Here is a 23,733-nt window from a genome sequence, read left to right as displayed (position 1 = left end):
AATGGATCGGGGTGAAATATCAGGTCATATCGGGCAGAAATCGAATGTTCTTGACATCCAAATCAACCTGATGCTTGGTCCCCTGTGTGTTGCAGTCGGAGGATGGACGTGCTGCAGATCAGTTAAATCGTATGTGCAGCCGTCAGGTGCACATCGTGGGTGCTTTTAAGCACACACGTTGTATCACATATGAAGTCCCCTGAACTTCCCTCGAAGCTCTCCGGGAGCTATTTTACATGCGATTTATTGCATGTAAAAAATGGCACATCAAGTGCCAAATCAGATGTGAGGACTCTCTGTGAGCTGCCGGGGAAGGTTAAGGGAAATCGGGTCCAACTTGTGGCTCAGTCGAACAAGTGTATGGGGGCATTAAGTACATAGACCTCAAAATGTGAAAGCATCTTAATAAATAGCATTTTTTTATTTACATCTTGATATAGCTGAAATATTGCTATCATAATTAACCCCTTCCCGACATATGACGTACATGTACGTCATATGTCGGTTGCGGGGGAATCAAGCCAGCTCACGGAGTGAGCTGGCTTGAAAGAGAGCAGGTAATGGCTGTATATTACAGCCAGGTACCTGCTCTCACGGCCATGAGCGGCGAGTTCGCCGATCGTGGCCGTTTAACCCTTTAAGCACCGCGGGCAAAGCGCCCGCAGTGCTTAAATAGCTGATCGGAGGGGGGGCGCCCCCCTCCGGCGCCGATCGGGGCCCCCCGCGGTGAGATCGGAGGGTGCCGATCGGTTGCCATGGCAGCCAGGGGTCTAATGTAGACCCCTGTGCTGGCCATGTCAGCATTCCTATTACATCCTGCCTGAGGCAGGATGTAATAGGAAGTGCTGAAAATCACTATGTTCAGCCATAGAGCTCTATGGCTGAACCTAGTACAGGCGATCGCGCCCCCTAGTGGTCAAGTACACTAGGGGGCCTTGTAGTAAAAGTAAAAAAAAATAAATAAATAAAGTTTAAAAATAAAAAAAAAATAAAAAAATATTAAAAGTTCAAATCACCCTACTTTCCCCATTTCACAAATAATAAAAAAATAAAAATAAAAAAAAATAAACATATTTGGTATCGCCGCGTTCCTAAAAGTCCGATCTATTAAAATATAACATTAGTTATCCCGCACGGTTAAAGGCGTAAACGGAAAAAAATTCCCAACGCCAAAACTACGTTTTTTGGTCGCATCGCCTACCAAAAAAAAGTAACTAAAAGTGATCAGAAAGTCGCACATATCCCATAATGGTATTAATTAAAAAGTACACTTCAGCCCGCAAAAAATGAGCCCTCACCCAGGTCCGTAGGTGGAAAAATAAAAAAGTTATAAGCCGCAGAACATGGCGACGCAAATTAGAAAAACCGTAAAATTTTCTATATTTTTTTTTGTGGTAAAACGTAACGAAAACTATATAAGTTTGGTGTCACCGGAATCGTAACGACCCATAGAATAAAGATAACCCATCATTTTAAACGAACTATGAACTCCAAAAAAAACGTAACCAGCGCAAAATTGTGGAATTGCGTTTTTTTTTCTTTTTACCCCACATTGAATTATTTCCTGATTCCCCAGAATATTATACGGTATAGTAAATGGTACCATTAAAAAGTACAACTTGTCCCGCAAAAAAAAAGCCCTCGTGTCTATATAGCCGGAAAATTTAAAAAGTTACGCTTATTTGAACGCGAGGAGGAAAAAAAAAAAAAAAGTTAACAAAAAACGCCCCGTCGGGAAGGGGTTAAAAAGAATGTTCAAAGCTTACCTCTGCCCAGAATTCTGCATATATATCATCAGCAATCATTCTGGTTACTGGCCAGTGTTTTGTTACAGAGCAAAGATCGCACGCTGTCATCATCAACCCAATTAAGCGATCTCTGGGGAAAAAATATGTCATCATATGAGGAACTGGACAGTATGCTGATCACTGCCTTCTGTATCATTATAAGAATGTTCTTCGCAAAGTATATGTCACTACCAAAGCCGAATTTCCCATTAGGCACGTGAGGCACGTGCCTAGGGGCGGCACATGTTTGAAGGCGGCACTTGGATGCCTGTGATAGTACTGTCAGCCTGAAATGTACCAGTAAGTGCAAAATATACACTGTACTGTACCATATTCCATCTTGAATAGAGTGCAAATGGTAATGACATGCAGATACTGCCCCTGTAAACTATCCTACTTAGTAAATATGTTTACATAATTAAAAAAGTGACAGTTAGTGGCTTTTTAAAAATGAATCCATTTCATTGGCTATTATCAAATGAGGGCTTATAAGTAATCAATAAAAAGAATAAAATTAGGTGGGGGGGCAGCCATTATTGTTGTGCCTAGGGGTGCCATCACCCCTAAATCCGCCCCTGGTCACTACAAATAATCTCTATAAAGTATATTGGTAACTGGAATAGGCTATACATTGCGGGGGAAATTTACTAAGATGTGTATTCTACTTCACATGTGATGTTGCTATGGGCAACCAATCAGAATCTACTTCTTGTTTATTTAGCACCCTCTAGAAGATAGTAGACAGGATCTGATGGGTTGCCCATAGCAACATCACATGTGAAGTAGAATACACATCTTTGTAAATTCCCCCCTGCGTGTTTCATGTATTGTGTTAACTAAGCGCTCACTCCATACATTGGTAATCTAGTTTTAAATATAATAGTTAAAATTATGAGAAACCATGCTGTCCCTCTGAACTCTTATTAGCTCAGGAGAATGCCTTTTACTTGTGGCACTATCTCTACTTCATGAAGTAAAATCGAGCTTCAAGCAGCATTAATGTGCCTTGACTTGCAAATGTTCATGGTGCCAGACCTCATGGTCAAGACCAGTCTCTCCAGATGTTCAGTGTAAAGACCCAAGAAAAGCCAGTTGCGCCTTTTGTTGTAGTAAATGCACAGTTCACAATGATCAATGTGTGTACAAATGTGTAATATATTTGTCAACAGGGAAATTTTCCATTATGAGTTTAAGTCGATCACATCATATAGGCCCTTATTCTGATCGGTGCGGCCAGATCCGAATATGCGGCCAGGACCGTGCATGCGAAACCCCGCCTTCCATACGGATTGGCAACTCCGTCCGTACGCGGTAAGAAGCTGGCCGAACGGACCGCACGTGTATTTTTCATGGAAGACGCCTCCTCCATCTCAGGGAACCTCCCCCATCATTCGATGGTCGCAGACCATCGAATGCAGGACAGTGTGCTCCACCAGCTCCCGCAACCTCAGACCACACGGACATTTTTCCGTGCAAAAGCAGGGATCTGGGCGGGCAGCTGACATCTGGCGAAGTCATATGTCAGCCCCCTACACATGCGTCACGACTGCATTACCATACGCACGCCCAGCGTTTGCATGGGAACGCCCATGAAATGCGGGGCGTATGCATATGGTAATGAGCTCAAATTCACGCCCCTCTCCACCCCCTGGTCGGAGTGTTCACATTACATGTGGGATTTGGCCGTACGCCCCGCTCGCACATGCGCAGAGACGCCTCTGCACATGCGCAGACACAAAACATCGGCGGCACGAACGCACGCGGATATTACCGCACCAACCAGAATAAGGGCCATAGTGACACACTGCATGGCTAATGTGCATGTGCAATACACTTGTAATAGTTTAGAATATCAGATTTCAATGTTTCCTATGATTCTTTGGCAGATGAGGTTAGGTCTATTCCTGCATCTGAAATTGGAGTTTACCTGTGCGCTTGGTTTTTAAAATTAAGTGCCCCAGTTTGGTGAAGTTCCTCCAAGTGTTTTCGGTTTCCAAAGTACAACGCAAGGTCTGTGGCAATGATGGCTTTGCGGATGATCTCCAACACTTGCTCATACTCATTGGAACTCAGGTTAGAAAAGATATTGTGCCCTTCCAGCTATGTGAAATAAGGAAACATAGATGAAAAGCACAATGTCCTAGATTTTGGACAAGTCTTGGTATAATAGATATTTATATTATACCTACTTCCAATAATATCATCACAAGATATTAACTGCACAAAAGACAAAGATATGTTTGACAGAGCAAGTAGGAGATACAGATTCCCACTAAACTGCTTAATATCACTACTTGTTTGTGGGAAGTGGACATGAAGCATTAGCATTAAGGACCAAAGTGAGCAGGCACAAAAGGGGTTTATTTGCTGGGTTGTAAAAAGAGATTCAGATCATATATCTGCCAAATTTAAATAAGGGATTTTTTTTTTGTAGCCAGGCTTTGTTAGTAAAGCCATTGCCCTTTACATTTTAGCATAACCATGATCTGAAGAGCAAAATTTTACAGACACTTCGCAAATAAACCCTACAGCGGTAACATAGTCTCTGGGCAGTGGCGGATTGAGCACGGGGCCACAAGGGCGGTCGCTCCGGGGCTCCCGCACATAAGGGCCCCCCACACCAGCACTTCTGTGGCCCCGTGGTCGGCCAGCGGGCCAGGCAGTGTGGCACAGTGCAGGAGAGCAGGGGGTCTCTGCAGCGGTCTGGGCGTTGACTGCTCAGACCTCTGCAGGGACTCCCTGCTCGTCTGCGCTGCCCAGGTACCAGCCTCCCGGGGGGGGGGGGGGGGTGTCTGTGGGGGCCACCACAATGTTGCTGTCCAGGGCTCCTGCCCTACTAAGTAACCCCTAATTTGTAAAGTATGAGGGACATTCAACTATATAATGTCTGTGTATATATGTATCTTTGTATATGTGTCTGCGTAAGTATACATGTGTCTAAATGTTTGGAACTTCCCGGGGCTGACTGAATGGCAGGGCCTGATTAAAGGTTCCAGGTGCCCTAGGCTCATACACATGTAGCTCCTTTTGGAATGCCACTATACACACGTGTATGGGTGCTCATGGACTTGCCATTCGTACTGCCCATGTGCATGTAATAAGGGTTATACAATTGGCTGTAGGATGTAATATATGTGGTGTCTGTGGAGGCCCCCACAATTTTGTTGTCCAGGGCCCCCACAGACCTTAATCCACCCCTGCTCTGGGGTCTTTATAAAATGATGCAAATGTACAATATTATACAAAGGTTAATTAATAAACCAAACAAACATGGGGTGGATCAGTTTGGTTTTGTTATGTTCCATGTGGGGAGAATCAGTATTGGATTTACAGTGATACTGATTTTTCTATACAATTCTGGATCCAACCCTGGTTCACACTTACAACCTGGGACAGACCCCATTTCATACTGCATCCATGAGTAAAGTTTTTGTTCTGTCCCTCTCTATGCTTCAAACGAGACCTTGATCAACTTTCTACTACCTAAGGGCCTCTGCTTGTTTTAATTGAGCACTGATCACCTTCTTGCCCTCTTACACTACTGCTTGATAGTTACATACAATATTGTTTTTAAAATCAATCTGTTTACGGTTCTTACCTGCAAAATAGACACAGTCTGAGAGAAGTGGTGTTGCTCCATTGTTGATGTGGAATATAATGCTGCCAACGGATGATCAAATTTTTGTAAGTAGCTGTTACTATACCCCCGGTGATCCAGGTCATGACATAGGCATGCTATCAACAGTCCTTGTCTCTAAAAGACAAAGTATGTTTTGTTTCTTTAACACAATTGTTTTACGATAACTCCCTGAAGTAATTGTTAAACATTAGGAGGCTAAAGCTCTGGGGATAAATGACATGTGATGCAAATGTGAATCACATGATGTACCTAAAAGTAAATCTAGCTATTCCTATACAGCACTAAGACCCAAAAAGTGGACATCACTTAAGTATGGAGAAGGCTCACTTATTGCAGAAAAAGTGGCTGTGCAAATGATAATAAAGCCCAGGATTCTAACCTATTGTAATCCTTTCCAATTACACTCAAAATTTTAATTTCCCTTTTATGTAACAGGAAAGAACATACTTAATTTCTGCTGGATGTAAAATGACCTAATCTGGGTGTTAGTACCTTACTGTATATGAGCTATTGTACTGGTTGGAACCTAAAAGGCCCTAATTATGTTACTTAAGTTGAAACTATATAAATTTACGATGGTACAGGTTACAGGTGCCCTAGGCTTATATACATGTAGCTCCTTTTGGAATGCTGCTATACACACGTTTATGGGCGCTCATGGACTTGCCATTCATACTGCCCATGTGCATGTAACAAGGGTTATACAATTGGCTGTAGGATCTAATTCTTGTGGCCTGTGAAGGAGATTTTGGCTTTAGGCTGCCCAGCTGGCACTGTAGCACAATGTTCATAAAGAATTGGTTACATCAGTAAGTTACAGATGGCAGTCACCTTAAGAACTTTACCCCCACAGTACATCGGGATGGGTGATGGCTAACAAGCATGGAATAAATTAGGTCTTAATTTTATGCTTGGGTGCCCCCTCCCAGTCCTGGCACCCCGGTTAACCAGGCACTGTTGGATGCATCTGTGCGCATGTGGTTCTGTAATGGGATTCAGTGATCCCTGCCTTACATGGTGGCCACTGTGACCCACCTTGCCTTACAATATGGAGACTGTGACAATATCTGCCTTATATGGAAGGCACCTAGACACACTCTGCCTTACTTGGCGCACCGCGACACTCTCTACCTTACATGGTGGGCACTGTGACACTCTGCCTTACATGGCGGGCACTGTGACACACTACCTTGCATGTTGGGCACTGCAACACCATAACATAACATGCACTGTGACCGCCTGCATTACATGGTTGGCACTGTGACACTGTACGTTACTTGGCAGTCTATGACACTATGCATAACATGGCAATCATGGTGATTCTCTGCATTACGTGGCGGGCAATCGGATTCAGTATGAAATCCCGGCGGTCGGGATCCCGGGGTTCAAAATCCCGACGCCGGAATCCCGACCGCCGAAATCCCGAAAAGGGGGGGACGTGGATCGCCGCCCCCCCTTGCGGGCTTGCTACGCTCGGCACGCTAATTTATTCTCCCTCCAGGGGTGTCGTGGACACCCACGGAGGGACAAAGTGTCGTGATTTCGGCGGTCGGGATTCCAGCGTCGGGATTCTGAACACCGGGATTTAAACTGCATCCCCGGGCAATCATGGTGATACTCTGCATTACGTGGCGGGCAATATGGCACTCCCTTTATTACATGGCAGGCGATATGGCAAGCTCTGAATTACATGGCGGGCAATATGGCACTCTCTGAATTACATAGCGGGCAATATGGCACTCTCTGAATTACATGGCGGGCAATAGGTCATGGCATTACATGGCGGGCACTGTGAACACTGCGTCACATGGTGGGCACTGCAACACTTTCTGCCTTACATGGTGGGCACTGTGACATACTACGATACATGTTGGGCAATGCAACACCATAACTTGACATGCACTGTGACCCCCTGCATTACACGGTTGGCACTGTGACACTCTACGTTACATGGCAGTCTATGACACTATGCATTACATGGCAATCATGGTGATACTCTGCATTACGTGGCGGGCAATATGGCACTACCTTTATTACATGGCAGGCAATATGGCAAGGTCCGAATTACATGGCAGGTAATATGACATGGCAATACATGGTGGGCACTGTGACACTGAGTCACATGGTGGGCACAGCAACACTTTCTACCTTACATGGCGGGCACTGCCACACCATAACATAGCATGCAATTTGACTCAATATGACATGGCATTACATGGCGGACACTGTGACACCGTTACATGGCAGACACTGACAACCTCTGCTTACATGGTGGACACTGCAGCACTTTCTTTCAATAAATGGCGGACACTGTGACACGATCTGCATTATACATAGTCACTGCAAAGCTCTCTATTGTCTGGCAGTCAAACATTGCCTTTAGTGATGTACAGTACAAGCATTAAAATTCTACCAGCATTGTTTGACAGTCACTAAAGAGACAATCACTGTATCTCTCTGTATTCTCTGGCAGTCACTTAAATCTCTCTGTATTGTAGGACAATCACAAAGATTGCAGATTTCTATGCTACTGCACACTTGTCATTGACTGAGATTTTACTGTACGACTGCGTCAGCTTACCAGTCCAAAATCCCTGGATCTGCATCCATGGGTGATGGTAAGCAATAACAGGTTAGTGGGAAATGAGCTACCTGGTTTGCAATTGCGGAGTTGCACAATCTGTAATAAAGGCAAAATGTTTTTGCAAAAAGTATAAATTCCTAAACTGAAATTTAGAAAAACCTAGAAAATCCTAAAACACAGATTTTAAAAAAATAAATAAAATTTGTTTAGATCCTAATTTTATATTTAGCATTATAGATGATCTGTTTACTAGTTTACATAATAGATTAAATATACTAGAAATGTATTAGACTGTGTGCATGAGCAACAATGCAAAAGCATAATTTTATTTAAAACAAAAGTATTATTGCAGCAGTTTTCTATATTTTGTATCTAAATCAAGCATTCATCAGAACCCCACTGTAGAAATGCTGCCTTTGCCCCTATTATCATGGTTTTATATTGATAAATTATAATTTGAGGTGAAGAGGGGGAGGGGAGGGGGGGACGTGAGGTTGTTCTGTTACTGCTCCAATTGTAAAGCGCAATCGTATATACAAGAAACTGTAAATAAATGATATTGATGAAGAAATGTATTGGAATTAGCCCTCTATGTATACTTGGATAGTAAAGTAGAAAAAAAAAACCTTGAAAAACTCCCGTCGACCTTTTCCAAGTCGACCTAATTCATGTGTCGACCTATAGTGGTCCACCTAATGCTTGTAGCCCTAATGACCGCATCCCCATGTGCCTAGGGCAGTGTTTTTCAACCACTGCGCCGTGACACACTAGTGTGCCTTGAGCTGTTCTCAAGTGTGCCCCCAGATCTAGAGATGCCCAAACCAGTTTACAGCCACCACCAGTTTGACTGTCATTTACTGGTCTCTTCTTTTCATGTAAAGGGCCAATGTATTTTATTTTTGTTACCTGTGGGGACCAGTGTGATTGCTTTTTATATGGGGTCCAATATGTTTGTTTTTTTTCCTGTGGGGGCCAATGTGTTTTGCCCTGTGGGGATCTCATGGTGTGCCTTGGCAATTTTAAAAGGTTATTTAGTGTGCCGCAAGGTAAAAAGGTTGAAAATCACTGGCCTAGGGTATAACGTGCTGGGAGGAAGGAAAAAGAGAAAAAAAAAATAAAAGGGAGAGGCTGAAGAGGAAGCCACATGGACGTAGAGGATACACAGGAGAAAGCTTGGGGAAAGATATGCACATGAGAATCAGGACAGAGAGAAGCATACAGGGAAAAACTGAGATAGGCTTGAAGGAGGAGGAAGCAGGACAGAGTTGGGAGAAGACCATAAGGAAACACAGGTTAGACAGACCGAAGAAAGGAGGAAACACAGGGTAGCAAAACAGATTAGACAGATAAAAGAGAACCAATACAGGCTGTTTGAGCTTAAGAGGAATGTGTATATTTTTATGCAATATTCTGTCTGTGTGATGGTATATTTTAGTGAGCTTGACTGTAAATGTATTATTAGTATCTACATATCGAGTGCCAAAATATTTAATTATAAAGTGCTGCAAAATGTTGTTATATTATTTATGATAACACAAGAATTTCACAAAAGGAGCTATATTAAAACTCTAATAAAATAGAAAAATGGCTAACAAAAAAACTAGAACGTGTGCAGTTGCTGTATTATTAAATCACAATATAGCGTTAAATTGTTAAATATTCTGTTGAAAATCCAGATATTTTGTACTATGCTAGTCTGCTCTGTTCTTTATCTGAAGTGTGGATGCAAGCAGAAGGGGGAAGCATTTCATTGAATAGAACATCTTTCGTCTGCTGCTACCTGCATTACATGTAATAAATATTGTGGAATTAAAAGTGGACAGCTGGGTACACACTTTTCAACATATCGTTGTTGTGTCAACACCTGCTCTATTATGTAGCTATATAAGTAAAAAGGTAAAAAAGGATCTCTCTGATATTCTGGACAACCAGCATACACTGTACTTCCCTTTTCCTACTTAAGACAAAATTTTTCTCTCTCTGAACTGAACTCCTCCACTATTTTCAAATTTGTCATTTGGCGGAACTCAGACCAGTCCACTTACTGCTTTAGCTTCACAAATTCATACCCATCTCACTCAATCGGATTGCAGAGGAGACATCTCGTATTGGTATAGAACACTTTTAGACCTTACGGATACTCCTAAATCAGATGCACAGAAAAAATATACCTAGGTATAACTTTCTCAGATGCCCAATGGAGTAAAATCTTCCGTTCCTTCTATTCCATGTCAAAATGCATGAATCATACGGAGATGCATATAAAATTGAACCACAGGCAGTGGCGTAACTAAGTTTTGAGCACCCCCCCGCTGCCGCCCCGCCAAGCACCCCCAATCCCCCGCCGCCCCGCCGCCCATGCAAACCCCCCCCCCCCCCCAATCCCCTGCAGCATTACCTATCGCGCTGGTCCCGGCGGCTCCATTCTTCTTCTGCTGAGGACCACCACAAAATGGCCGCCCCCATACAGCAGACAGTTTCAGAGAACTGTGTGCTCTATGGGGGCGGCCATTTTGTGGTGGTCCTCAGCAGAAGAACGGAGCCGCCAGGACCAGCGAGATAGGTAAGTCTGCAGGGGATTGGGGGGGGGGGTGTAACTATAGCACCGCAGCCCCCGGCGCCCCCACATGCACAGCGCCCCCCACGGTGGCGGGGGCTGCGGTGCTATAGTTACGCCGCTGACCACAGGTTATATCTAACCCCAGACAAACTAAACTCCTTTTGGCCCACACGCTCTAAGTATGTTTAGAGACTATGGCCCTTGTTCTGATTGATTTGGATGGATGTGTATTTTCGAACAGGAACCGAATGTTCTTAGCACCGCCTACCGTATAGATGGTTCACACCATCTGAACGCGGTAAGACGCCGAGCGAACGGACCACGAGTGGATGTTTCATGTAAACACCTCCTCCATCTGTGGGAAACTCTCCCATCCTCCGATGGTCGCCGACCATCGAATGATGGACCGAGCGGTCAGGCAGCACCGAGTGCTCCAGACCACTCGGACAGGTTTCCGTATAAACGCAGGGATATGGGCGGGTAGCTGGCATCCGGCTGTGACATGCTGCTGGGGGAGGAGGAGCAGCAGCAGGAAGGACGGGGAGGGGGATGTGGACGGCAGGCAGCAGACGGTGATAGAAGCCCATAGGCTCACCTTTGAGACCTTTGGGCCGGGTTTTGGTAAATTTGAAAATGCAGTAAAACAGGGGTTTTACTGCATTTTCGGCTTAGTACATCCAGCCCTTAATGAGAAGTGATCAGACCCTATTAATTTTGAAAAATTCTCCACATTAACACTTCATGGTGGATTTAATCTTCCGCCTATTCACCACATAACCCTACCCCCTGTTTCCACCCCTCCCCATCTCTTTGTTCTGTAAACCTCCCTCAAATGAATAATTTAAATATTTCCAATAAAAATACTGATGTTAGAAAAAATAAAAATAAAGGATCTCTATGCTGAGAGAGAAGGAAAGCGCTTCAATAGAGTCCATTGTCCAAGCTGCTGCTTTCAAAACAGGACAGTTCGTTCTGTATAAAAGTATACAAAAAACAACACATGCATAAGCAGCGCTACAGTGAGTTAAAAGTACAATTGGATTATCTTCACAATAGCCTTTATTAAAATCCTGTTAACAATTGTGTGTCATATAGTAAATACCCTTGACATGTACTCCCTGTTGGCAATGAAAAGTTTATTCCTATAATACCACTGGGGCCACTAGCTAGGAGCCATATTAGGTAGGAGGGACTGCAATGAATGTACTCCCGTCTATGGGCAGTGGAGTTAGAATCCAGCTGGACTTAACCTAATGTGCTATGGTATAATTCCTGGTTTGATGGAAGCTACCAGTACCAATGGGAGCTCTGTATGACGGTCGACAATGTCCTCAAGCAGCAGATGTTTGTTGCCAAAGTGCAGTTCTCCAGATGTTATTGTCTAGAGAATCCAATCATACTTCAGCTCATTCTAGCACAGCTTTATTATTACATATGGCTGCATGTGTGGCTGACCCACCACCTGTGCAATAGGTCATACACAGCAGTCATTAAATAGGACATCACATGTGGGAGGGTATATTGAAATGGCTCTGCTGCCAGACATATTCGGTGGCAGATAGTTAACGGTGTGTGCACAGTATTATTTGTGCATGGATCTTACCAAATCGATAGATAGCTCAGATAAGTGTGTACCCTGTCATATAAAATGCTGTACTTTGCATCAGTCACATGACTGCAGCTGTTAGAACCAGCCAGTCAGTTGTGCAAGTTGAATACGATACATACTGCTATTGCTCTCCACCAGGGGCGTAACTACCATAGGTGCAGGGGGTGCAGCTGCTATGGGGCCCAGAACTGAAGGGGGCCCATCTTTGCTGTCAAACTAATATGTTTTGCATACATTTATCACCATCAGTTGTTAAACAGGGGGCCCTTACAAACTTTTGCTATGGGGCCTACGAATATCTTGTTACGCCTCTGCTCTCCACTGTGCGGTCTCAGTGACTGCTAATCCTTTAATTAGAAATAGGCTGGAATTCAGATTGCAGTGCATTGGTTAACCAGATTTCAAATAACATCTTTGCTATTTGACCTGTGCCAAAAAACATTTTTTTTTCAAAGGATTCCGCCTTTACAAATGGAAACTTGTTCCTTATATATTTCTTGCCTTTGACCTTGGTGTGCTTCCTTGACTGCTGTTGTATGCTGCCTGACCCTGGCATATGAAATGACCTTTGACATCACTATTTTGTATTAACAGAAGAAATCAATTCTATGAAAGGGTTATTTCCATGTAACTGCTGAACCAGTATTTATATTACCCATATTAGAATATATAATTATTACTTCGTTTTTAGAGTGAATATGACTACACACCTATAGAAACATCTACCTGATCACTCCATCTTGGAAGGACAAACTGTATTTTGTTTAATATTTTAGATTACCCAGAAAGTTTAGCTTATATAAGATATTTAATCTTTTTTTTTTTTTTACACATTATTTATCTGAATTTATATAACAATTGTGAGCAACACTGGCATTTTTACTGGATATTTTGCACATCTCTCACACTCAAAGGGTTAAGATGGGAAAAAGATGCACAAGCAGCATTGTGTGGAAACCTTGTGCACCAAGAAGAGATGTTTTGCATGATGGCAGCAATATTGTATGAGGACAGATCTGTATGAAGTCGGACCAGTTTGCCCTTGAGAGCCCCACGGAGGCTCACTTGCAATTTGGCACTTGATGTACCATTTTTACATGCAATAAACTGCATGCAATTTATTGCATGTAATCCCTGGGAAGTTGCTGCGCAGCGGGGGGAGGGCAGCAGGGATCCGGGCAGTGGCAGCTGGGAGTGCAGCGGGGTGGGAAGCGCTGTTGAATTTGAAAATATACTTTGAAAAGACCAGCTGGACGCTAATTGGTTGAATTCTCTAAGCCAATCAGCGTCCAGCCGGTCTTTTTAAAGTATTTTTTCAAACTTAAGATCGCTTCTCAGCCCGCCGCCCAGCAAATAGTGATACAAGCTCCCAGCTGCCACTGTTGCCCAGATCTGTGCTGCTGCACTTAGGTGTGTGCCAGCAGTGAAGAATGCTGGCACACACCTGCGGATTGGACCAACACATCGCAGGTACTAAAAAGCACAAGCGGTGTGCCACTGGTGGGTCTGAAGCGATAGATTTAATATGCAGCTCGTCCAACCTCCCCATTCCAACCCGATGCGCAGGGGAGTATATCTTTTCATATATAGAATAAAATATCTACTTCTGTAATTAGACACAAACTAATATCCTACCTCCAAGTCTGTGAATAGTTCTTGGTTGTTTTGCAATATAACATACATGCAATGTGACACAGTAACAGCATGTTTCCAGTTATGATAAGGTACACGGCGATAGTTCTTTTTCACAGACATAGTGAAGCGACACAACTTTTCAAGCTCAAAGCTGGAAGAGAGGAATCAAAACATTAAGAAAAGTATCTTACGTCTATACCAACGATTCTGAACAATAAGATATTTAAAATGCATGTACAAAAAATGGTAATCCTATGACCGGCAAAGTAGCCATTTGCCAATGGTATAATAGCCCCTGCAGATCCCACGGTGGCTTCAAGGCACTGGGTGATTTGTGGGCACAGGGTGATACTACAACCAGAACAATTTATATTTATTAATATATCATGGCCATACACTTCTAAACGTTTTGGCTAATACATTTCTGGTCTGTCAACATCCAAAATGTTACATACAAAACATGAAATATCTTACCAGGTTTTCCCACAAGACTGATGTATCATATACACATAAATAGCTGGCCATAGATCCTCAAAGGGTTGAATGTCAAAGTGGTATCTGAAAAAAAAAAAAAAACACAATAGAAAATGTTATACACAAACCAGAAATCTTTGTTTTGGAAATCATTCTAAAATAAATGTTTACATCACATCTAACTTCCCTATCACATCTAACTTCCCTCAAAGACCACTGCCTCATCAACCCAATTTCCTCCAACCTCCTCTAAACCATCTCTCTATCCCTGCCTGCTGACCTCTTTAACCTCCTCTTTCCACTTGAAGCCAATTCTCATTAAATGCCCCATCTCTAGGACCCATTTTCATTCCAATTTTTCATTTGTAGTGTATACGGGTCTTTAGTATATAGACTTAATGGTGTATTGTCAAGGCCTTTATGCAATTATCAATCTGACAAACAAGCCAAAATTGTCCAGCATGTCCAATATGGCAGTGTATGCACAAATACGGACCAACATTTCCCTAATTCCAACACAGGGAAGGTACGAGGAAATGTTTCACCTCCAAGGGAGAATGCACATATTGTGGCCAAACACTGAAACAAGTATGTATGTCTATGATATATGATGAGTTTAAGTTGAAACTGTCAGTCCTACAGATGTTTATCTGACAGTGTATGCCCAGCATGAGACTACACAGTGCTATGTAGTTCAACCCCCTACTTGGAATCCAAAACCACTTTATCCAAGTTACAGCTCCACATGTTAAGTGCCATCTGGATTTGTCCCCCTTAAGCAGGGAGACCATAATGTCCTAGCTCTTCCATTACATTTTACCTGAAGTTTTCTTACATTAAGTCTTCAACAGAATGAATCCTAGCTTAATGTTTACAAATATATATATATATATATATATATATATATATATATATATATATATATTTTTTTTTTTTAACTCACAATTCAATCTCTTTACAAAGAGGTGCTGGAAGGGTACAATTCTTCAGGTTCTGCCATTCTTCTGAAGTACAGATGCTGTGATAGGACAGTTTTTCTAAAGTCACCCGGTAAATGCACTCCGAATGCCGTATTCTATGGTACATCTAAATAAAAAATGAAATGTTCAAATACAGTAGGTGTTGAATACCAAATTGAAATAACAAATTCAAATAAGACTGCTTTGCACTTTGTTAATTGGATACATTCCAACTTTATGAGTTTTACACCAGTTAAACTATTTAGAATTACCCATTCCTATGCTCTTACTCAGAAAGATAAAAAAAAAAATATATATATATAGTTTATTGCCAAGAAGGGAAAAAAAGAGTCATGAAAAACTTTAATATAAGTTTGGTAAGATGCTCAGCATGCAGATGGTCAGATTTTTAACATTTAAAGGGCGAGATGTACTAAAGGGAAAATGCGGTAAAACCCCCGTTTTACCGCATTTTCCTATGTACTAAAACCCGTTCGCCACGTCACCGCAGGGCAGGGTATCGCCACCTTTGGGTGGCGATACCCTATAGAAGCCTATGGGCTTCTTTTCGCCGCCCGCCGCGTCGCCGCAACCCCGCCGCCTCGCCGACCCCCCCTTTCCCCCCTCCCTTGGGCTTACTTTCTTGCAGGTCCTCCTGGACCCCGGAAGGTAAGCCCTTCCTCCCCCTAGCAACGCAGCCGGACGTCCTTCCGGCTGCAGGGGGAGGAGGAAGCGCCGGGGACAGCTTGCTTAGCTGTCCCCGGCGTGAAAACTGCAGAAGCCGGCTGGGAGGTGACGGAGACCCCCCGCAGACCACAGTACAGGTATCGCGGGGGGCCTCCGTCACCGCATCGCGATGCCAGCCGCATATGTTAGTACATATGCGGCGGCATCGCGGCGGGGGGGGGGGCGCGAAGGGCGGCGATGTATTTTAATACATCCCGCCCAAAATCACCACATAAAGTACTGTAACCCTAACCCAACCCTTCCTCAGCCTAACCCTAACAGTCATTTTTGGCAGCCTTACACTAGACCGTCCCCAAGTGCCGAAACCTAACCACTTACCTCCAGAATTGCTGCTGGTATTCTGACTGTCCGCATACTGAGCACTAAGATATGGACTACATCCCCTTTCAAATATATCAAGGGTTTTCACAAGGTACAGGAGGGAAACATTCTTCAACACAAGAGAAGTAACAGAACAGGAGGACATGCACAGAGTTGGGGGGGAGGTTCAGGTAAACTATGAGGAAAATTACCTCACCAAAATTATAGGTAGAGCAATTTAATCATGCTTGGTATATACATATGTATATCCTTACACAGACAAATGACTTCTAGAGTTTGAGGTAACAATAAGGTTTAAAAAGGCATACTAGTTGAGCCAAGTGGATCCTATCTGCCTTCAAATCTACTGTATGTTTGTCTGTTACTCTCCAGATCACCTGGGAGTCTCGCAGAAATCAGGTGGTGCTCCCAGACAATAGTGGGCAAGGGTCGAGCAGCCACCCACCACCACCAACCTCTGGTAAACCCTACAGTGCCAGAGGGGGTAACACAATAGTGAGCATGTATTCCTTCTAATATTAAAGTACAATGGACAGCTTCCAAGTGGCCTCCTACTGTCTATACAACAATTGGGGCAACTAATACCCCTTTCACACCAGCCTAACTTCCCGGGTTGGGTCCAGGAACAACCCGGAACTAGCGCTGGTGTAAAAGGTTCCAGGGACAAATTCCCAGGTTAATTTGCCGGCAATTCAACCCTGCTAGGTAGCAGGGTTGCTCCCGGGTCCTCCTTGGATATATGAGAGAGTCTGTATGTATGTACAGTATGGATATATGAGAGGTAGTGAATGTATAAATGGATGGATGTATGAGAGAGGCAGTGTATGGATATGTATGAATGGCAGCAAAGAAACATAAGATGCTGCCTATGCGTGTGTGTGTGTGTGTGTGTGAGTGAGTGGGGGGGTGGGGGGCAGAAGGCAGAAATTTTGCCTAGGGTGCCCAAAAACCTTGCACCGGCCCTGCATGCACACACTGCTTTCCATCCCCGTGTTTCTAATGCAATAGATGCATACTGTACATTTGTTCCCTGTTCTCACTTCAAACATTTAGCCAAACTGCACAATGGCTACTTGATATACATTTGAGGGAATAAATGTACACACTCAGGTATATCTATTCCAGGGCCGGATTAAGGGTCTAATGGATCTGGAGCAGAAAATGTTTAAGTGCCTATTATGAGAAGTGGAGGAGGTGAGGCCAATGCCATGCAGGCATGTAGAACAGATACACTAAGCCCCAGTGTCTCCCTAAATATATAAAGTGCAAAATTTGCATAAATGTGTAAAATAGGAATGAAATTAGGGCCAACCGTGTGTTCAGCTAGTGTCTGTCTGGTGATCATCATGCGGTCATGCTGATGGGCATATTTTTAGGTGGATTCCTGCTCCATTGTTAATCTGACCGTGATCTATTCTATAATGTGCCATCATGTCGGTCTCTGGGGTGTACAGTGAGAGCAGATGGAGGCACATGTACCCACCACGCTCGTACCAGTCAAAACTCCCTACAGGAGAGAGAGGAAAAAGTTGACAGATCTGAGACAAATATATTAAAAAGGTGAGATACTGATAAGGGAAAACGTCGCCTTTAAATTTTCAACTCCAACCTGCCAAGAAGCGGTGGGTTATAAAAGCCTTAAATCTGTAAGAATTTCCCTACAAGTATTTCCCTAGCACAATCCTTTGTATACCAAACAATTTAATAAAGGGGAGGTAAATATATTTATTTGGATTTATTTATCAATTAAAAAAGGTAAGAATCAGTGTTCTCTCCTCTTATTGTAGGTTATATTAAAAAGAAGACATCTAGAAGGTGATGGGAGAAATGTGCTAGAAAAGCTGAAAGAGAGAAAGAGGCAGGAAAAGATGAAGGGACAGGCAGTGTGGTAAGGTTAACGGGAGAAATTAGGACAAAATAAAAAAGGGACAGACACTTGTGCTAAAATCAGGATGTGATCGTCACTACTGCTAGTGTGAAAATAAAGGTGAAGTGACTTACATTTGCACAGTGTAAGGCTAACGCACAGAACACAGCAAACATTTTGAAGTTGTTCTCATCTGTTTTAGAGAAGGCACTTCCACTTAGTTTGTTCACCATCTGTACAACACCAATAACACTCCCTCTGCTGACAATTGGCATACACAGGATGTTTCTAGTAGTATAACCTGTATAGAGGTCTACTTCTCTGCAAAAAAAAAAATACATTTAACATATTAATTATGGATTTATACATACTTGCAGTTCTTGAGTATATACTGTAGAGAAAAAAAAAACATTCATACAGATATACAGTATCAGGCATTAAACATTAACATTGCACAACTTCGCTTATGAAACAAACAAGAACTCAATACAGAAACACACTGAATGCCTGACATGGGCTTTTCTCAAAGCTTGGTACTGAAATTTACTGCAATACAAGTTTCAGCATGCAGTACGGAGTCAGGATTCAAGTGATTTGTGGCTAGCTCAGACCAAGGATGCTTCACATTTGTTATAATAATAGGTACATGAATAAAATATCACAACATGCAAACTCATGGTCTGTGAAGTATGCTGTGTTATCTCAGGAATTTGGCAGCTGTGAAGAGAATACAGACAGGAGTTTGGTAAGTATACTCACTTCTACCCTACCCCTCTAACCCTCCTTCACTGCAGCTTAACCCACGGTTGCCTACAACTTACCATCCCAAAATTCAACAGAAAAAAAGGCATCTATTTCAAGCAGGCTCTCCCGAGAAATTTGCCACTGATGAGCCGGTGTGCACCAGTGGTGTCTCCAGCAGTGCACCACCATTCGGCAGCTCTAGTGCCCCCACCCCCCCTTGAAGCTCTCACCCTTAACAGTTGCTCATCTGTCGCTGGTCTCCACTGCCGATCTTCCCCCTTACCACTCAGTGAAGTTCGGGGCCACTCAGGAGTGCTTGGGCACCCGAACACCCAAGCTCTCCAGAGCCACCCCCTATTGGCTCCAAACTATCCTGATCGGACGCACACAGCCAATGCCTGACACAACAGCCCCAGGATAGCAGGGGCTGCTGCAGAAGGCAGTGGCTGCCCCTTCTGTGGCGAATATTTCCGGGGCATGACAAACCTTTCCTGCCCTAGGGAAACCCACCACTCAAGGGGTTAAACAATGAGTCTGAAGTGTTTCAATAACATTATCTGCTTTACAATTTATACATTTTATCAATGAAAACTATTTAGAATAGTTGGTTTTACTGCGGTGAACTAAAGAAATCATAACATTTGTATAGAGAGAATGTTGTATGAACATATACAGTATATAAAGATAATAAAACTTAAAGGGTAAAGTAGACCTGTAGGTATTTTGCACTTAAATACAAGATCTAATATCTCACATTTTAATTTAACTCTACTGACACTCAATTACAATATAAAAATATAACCAAATGCTCCAACCTAACTTAAAAATTCAGTTTGGGATGGAGTTAGGAGACGTTATTAGTAACAAAAGCCAAGCTTTCTTTAGTTCTCTAATGTACAATAGAAAATACACACACACACACATACATACATAGAGAGAGATAGATCGATCGATAGATAAATATATAGAAGGAGAAGGTGCAGCACTCGGTAACGATGAAATAAATATTCAATGAGCCATGGTAGTGGACAACGTTTCAGTTGCATTAAACAACTTTTTTCAAGTCTTAAAAGTTGTTTAATACAACTGAAACGTTGTCCACTACCATGGCTCATTGAATATAGTACAGAATGGTCCAGCACAGCCACACATCCAATGAGTTGCTCCGTGGGTGCCCGCAACATGTAGTCACATAACATAGCAGCCAAAGAAGCAGCACTCCAACGATTTTGTTAGTAATTTCTTAATTCAAACAAGCAATCTATAGCAACGTTTCAACACAACGATGACGACACGTTGTGTTGAAACATTGCTATAGATTGCTTGTTTGAATTAAGAAATTATATATATATATATATATATATATATATACACACATACATATATATATATATATATACACACACACACACATATATATATACACACATACACACCCACACAGCGTATGTGTCATTTTACATTACTGAAAATATGAGGTCTAATGTTGGTGTAAATTGTATAGAATTCAGATTTCTTTAGGAATACTTATCTACTATAATAAACAGAAGTATCCAAAATAAAGCTCATCCTCACATAATTTACATTACACTAGGTGGTATATCCCAAAAACGATAGTTCAGAGAAAACCATCCAAAACTAAACTGAAAGAGAAAAGAAATGTAAAAGCTTCAGTACCTATTAAAGCGTGGATCTGCATAGGCATCAGGAATGTTAAGAACTTCCCCGGTTCTTGCAACCTGACCAGCTATACCCTTTTCAATAGAAAATCTGTATTAAAAATAGAAAAGCACAAGTGAAAGATTATTGGTATATATATATATATATATATATATATATATATATATATATATATATATATATATATATAATCTTATTGGCTTGTCTGGAATCTATAGAAAGTATCACCATAACGTTAGATGGGACTGGTAAAACAGACAAGGAATGAGAAGTAAAATAAAAATATGTAAAGCATTCATATAATCTTCCAGCAATACATATTTATTATCAGATTAGACAGGAAAGCAGCTTTGGTAAAACGACTTTTCCATCCAGTATGCTGAACTTTTGGCTTGATCCTGTGTCCGTGAACTCATGCTAATGCTGCTGAAAAGCCCTTCCCCGGGTTACATGTGCCTTCAACATGAAAGGATTGAGACACACTGTGACTATCTTTAGATGTGGAAATACCACTTAGTGCATTTTTAGATGCAATCATTATTCAAAGCAGCTAACCTTGCACAAGCCTTATGCTAGGTGCAAATTCTCGGTGCAAGTATAGCTGTCAGGGTGAGCGATGAACTGTCCTTGGGAGGGCTTGACTTGTCTTTCCAAGATGAAACTCGTCAGACGCTTCTCAAATAGAAAAGAAAAGATACCTTGAAAAAGGGCCATATGTGAGGCCCGAAACGCGTTGGTTAGGAGGAATATCGTCTGAGCACTTTGGGGTTCCAGTGTCAACTTTTTTTCATCTGGTGGACACCCACTCTCGTCTCTAACCCGGGTGAGTGAGAGGTGGAGGACTGGTTCCTTTGGATCCCCACAGTGTATGGACCTTTTTATTTTTAGAATTTTAAGGAATTTTTATTGTTATCCTTTGATGGTACTTGGATAATCTGCACCTACTGTGACTTGAATAAAAGTGTTTTTTACCACCCTGGATCTTGATGATTGGGATATCTCTCGACTGATCGTTGTGAAAGAAACCTTTCAAGGCCCATAGGGCACAGCTTTAAGGTGAGCTCTAATCCAATAAGATTGAAAGAGTGGATATTTCCAGTTAAAGATACCTTTACGTGCCTATAGGGCCCTGCAGAGAGGTCAGTTATAGAGGGTGACATCCCCTAAGGTGTTTCAATATTGGGATAACCACTGACTGTTGCTGCCTTATCTTTGTCTTTATATTTGAGAAGCGTCTGCCGAGTTTCATCTTGGAAAGACAAGTCAAGCCCACCCTGGGACAGCGCAAGTGTATTCATCATTTTTTGTAATCGGACATTGTGTTGTGGGATTGGTAATCCCTGGTGTATACGCTGCTGCAGTCCTGTGGCGCGGATCTCTTAAACAATATTTTTGCAGATGAACTGTCCTTGTTCGCAACAGCTTCAAGCGACATTCCCATAAAACGCAGAATCTCTGTGAACCCGATTATCCATAGCCATGTCACTGCCAAAAAAAATAAATTGCTAACGCGTTTCAGACACTGCATCTGAACCAGTACTGTGAAATAATACACTAAAGGTGCATACACATGGGGGAGACATATTGCTCAGCAATATATTGCTCCGTGTTTCCTCTTCATCAGCAACCAGAGATGGTTGCTGATGAAAGGGAACCTCTGCCAGCGGATCCGCAGAGGTTATCAGTTGGTCGCAGGAGCAAGCTCCTGCGACCAGAGATTAGAGCGGGGCTGAAATCGGGAGCGCACACCGGCGATTTATCACCGGGGCACACTCCCATTACTCCCATTCCCAGCGATTTCAGCCCCTATCGCAGCCGTGTGTACACAGTCTAACAATTAGGGTGCGGTGTGACAGACATATGCACAGCAGAAAACATTGCTACACTAATTTAAGGCCTTAAAGGTCCATACACACTGGGCGTTTATTCTGACCGATGATGGAGAAAAAAAATTGCTGGGCTGAAAAACGCTCAGTGTGTACACACTGAGCATTTTTTGCCTGTTTTAGCAATTTTCCTGGCGGTGGATGACTTTCCATTGCAGAACGCTACAGAAAGCCGCAGCAACCGGGCCAGCAATGTGTCAATCGCTGTCCCGTACACACTGCACGGCTTCTGAGTTGAAGGCTGCTCAAACAAGTAAATTGAGCTGCTTTCAGCTCAAAGTCACCCAGTGTGTATGGGCCTTTATAACTGTAAAACAAAAAGTTACTGTTAATTTTAATGACCGGTCGCATCCAAGATGTGCCCTAAAGTGCCCTCAGCCAGGACTCTGTTCAACTTGAAACCCCAAAGCTTGAGTTTAATCAGCTTTCAACAAAACCAAACATCTCTAATTGTAATGGCAGCATGTTAACAATGATAATTGTTTTTACATATATTTATATATAAAAAAAGCTGCTTCTGATTTTGCATATTGTTTGATTACATTTTGTCACCAACATTGTTTATGATAGAAAACAGGAAACCTGCTCATAATGATTCACATCTTTTGGGTATGTTTATTGTGACTATGTTGTGCTAGTGTATTCTGAGAGGTTTGATTCTTCACCTGATTTCTTTGGTCTTCTTAAAAACTGGCTTTCCTTCATCTTCTTCACCGATGTCAAAAAGATCTGAATATAACTCTTTATTTTTATGATCTACCTGAAACAGTGCACAGCGATCTGCATTCACCAGGTTCTTTGCATATATCTGTAAGAAAAACACTCATCTGTGGCTTGTTTTTTCTTATACTTTATAAATGGCACGTATTAAAGTAAATATATATCAGGTGGCATTTATCAATCATTTCAGAGGTCCCAAATCTTTTTATCCTGTCACTAAATTTGGGAGTGATTTGACAGAGAAAAGCACAGTTACATTGTAAATGTATAGATTTAATGGATGGATGGCGTCATTGGTTTTCAGGGGCAAAGGCAGGATTTTCAGATGGGGGTTTCCAGAGGGGCGGAGCAAAGCCGGGTCAGTTAAAGTATTATAGATAGACCACATGTATATAAATAATAAATATATATAGTGGATTGGGCTTATTATTCATTATTTTCTGGTAGGAGGACAGCTTGCTTAACTGCAGATATCTCCAGTTCCCAAAAATAAATTTCTTTGATTTTAATGGAATTTAAA

The 23,733-nt window shown here is 42.4% G+C and overlaps 1 protein-coding gene across 9 annotated transcripts in view; it reads right to left on the bottom strand.

Moving 5' to 3' along the window:
• PDE10A (phosphodiesterase 10A) overlaps positions 1 to 23,733 on the bottom strand; it is a 400,353-nt gene that overhangs the window by 28,876 nt on the left and 347,744 nt on the right. For 8 of the 9 annotated variants that reach the window (XM_083176481.1, XM_083176480.1, XM_083176485.1 and 5 more), the window contains 9 exons: positions 23,159 to 23,301; positions 20,605 to 20,697; positions 18,318 to 18,504; positions 15,233 to 15,375; positions 14,290 to 14,373; positions 13,816 to 13,966; positions 5,386 to 5,541; positions 3,715 to 3,887; positions 1,767 to 1,878 (listed from right to left, as the gene is read on the bottom strand). In XM_083176481.1, coding sequence (XP_083032607.1) covers positions 1,767 to 1,878; positions 3,715 to 3,887; positions 5,386 to 5,541; positions 13,816 to 13,966; positions 14,290 to 14,373; positions 15,233 to 15,375; positions 18,318 to 18,504; positions 20,605 to 20,697; positions 23,159 to 23,301 — 1,242 coding nt within the window. Of the gene's footprint in view, positions 1 to 1,766; positions 1,879 to 3,714; positions 3,888 to 5,385; positions 5,542 to 11,411; positions 11,544 to 13,815; positions 13,967 to 14,289; positions 14,374 to 15,232; positions 15,376 to 18,317; positions 18,505 to 20,604; positions 20,698 to 23,158; positions 23,302 to 23,733 lie in introns of those variants that run through there. The other variant, XM_083176479.1, reaches the window with a different exon arrangement.

This window comes from Crinia signifera, chromosome 3 (genome assembly GCF_055691185.1).
Source record: "Crinia signifera chromosome 3, ASM5569118v1, whole genome shotgun sequence".
NCBI lineage: Eukaryota > Metazoa > Chordata > Amphibia > Anura > Myobatrachidae > Crinia > Crinia signifera.
The sequence above is the reverse complement of the archived record's forward strand: the minus strand, read 5'-3'. Positions and strand labels throughout refer to the sequence as shown.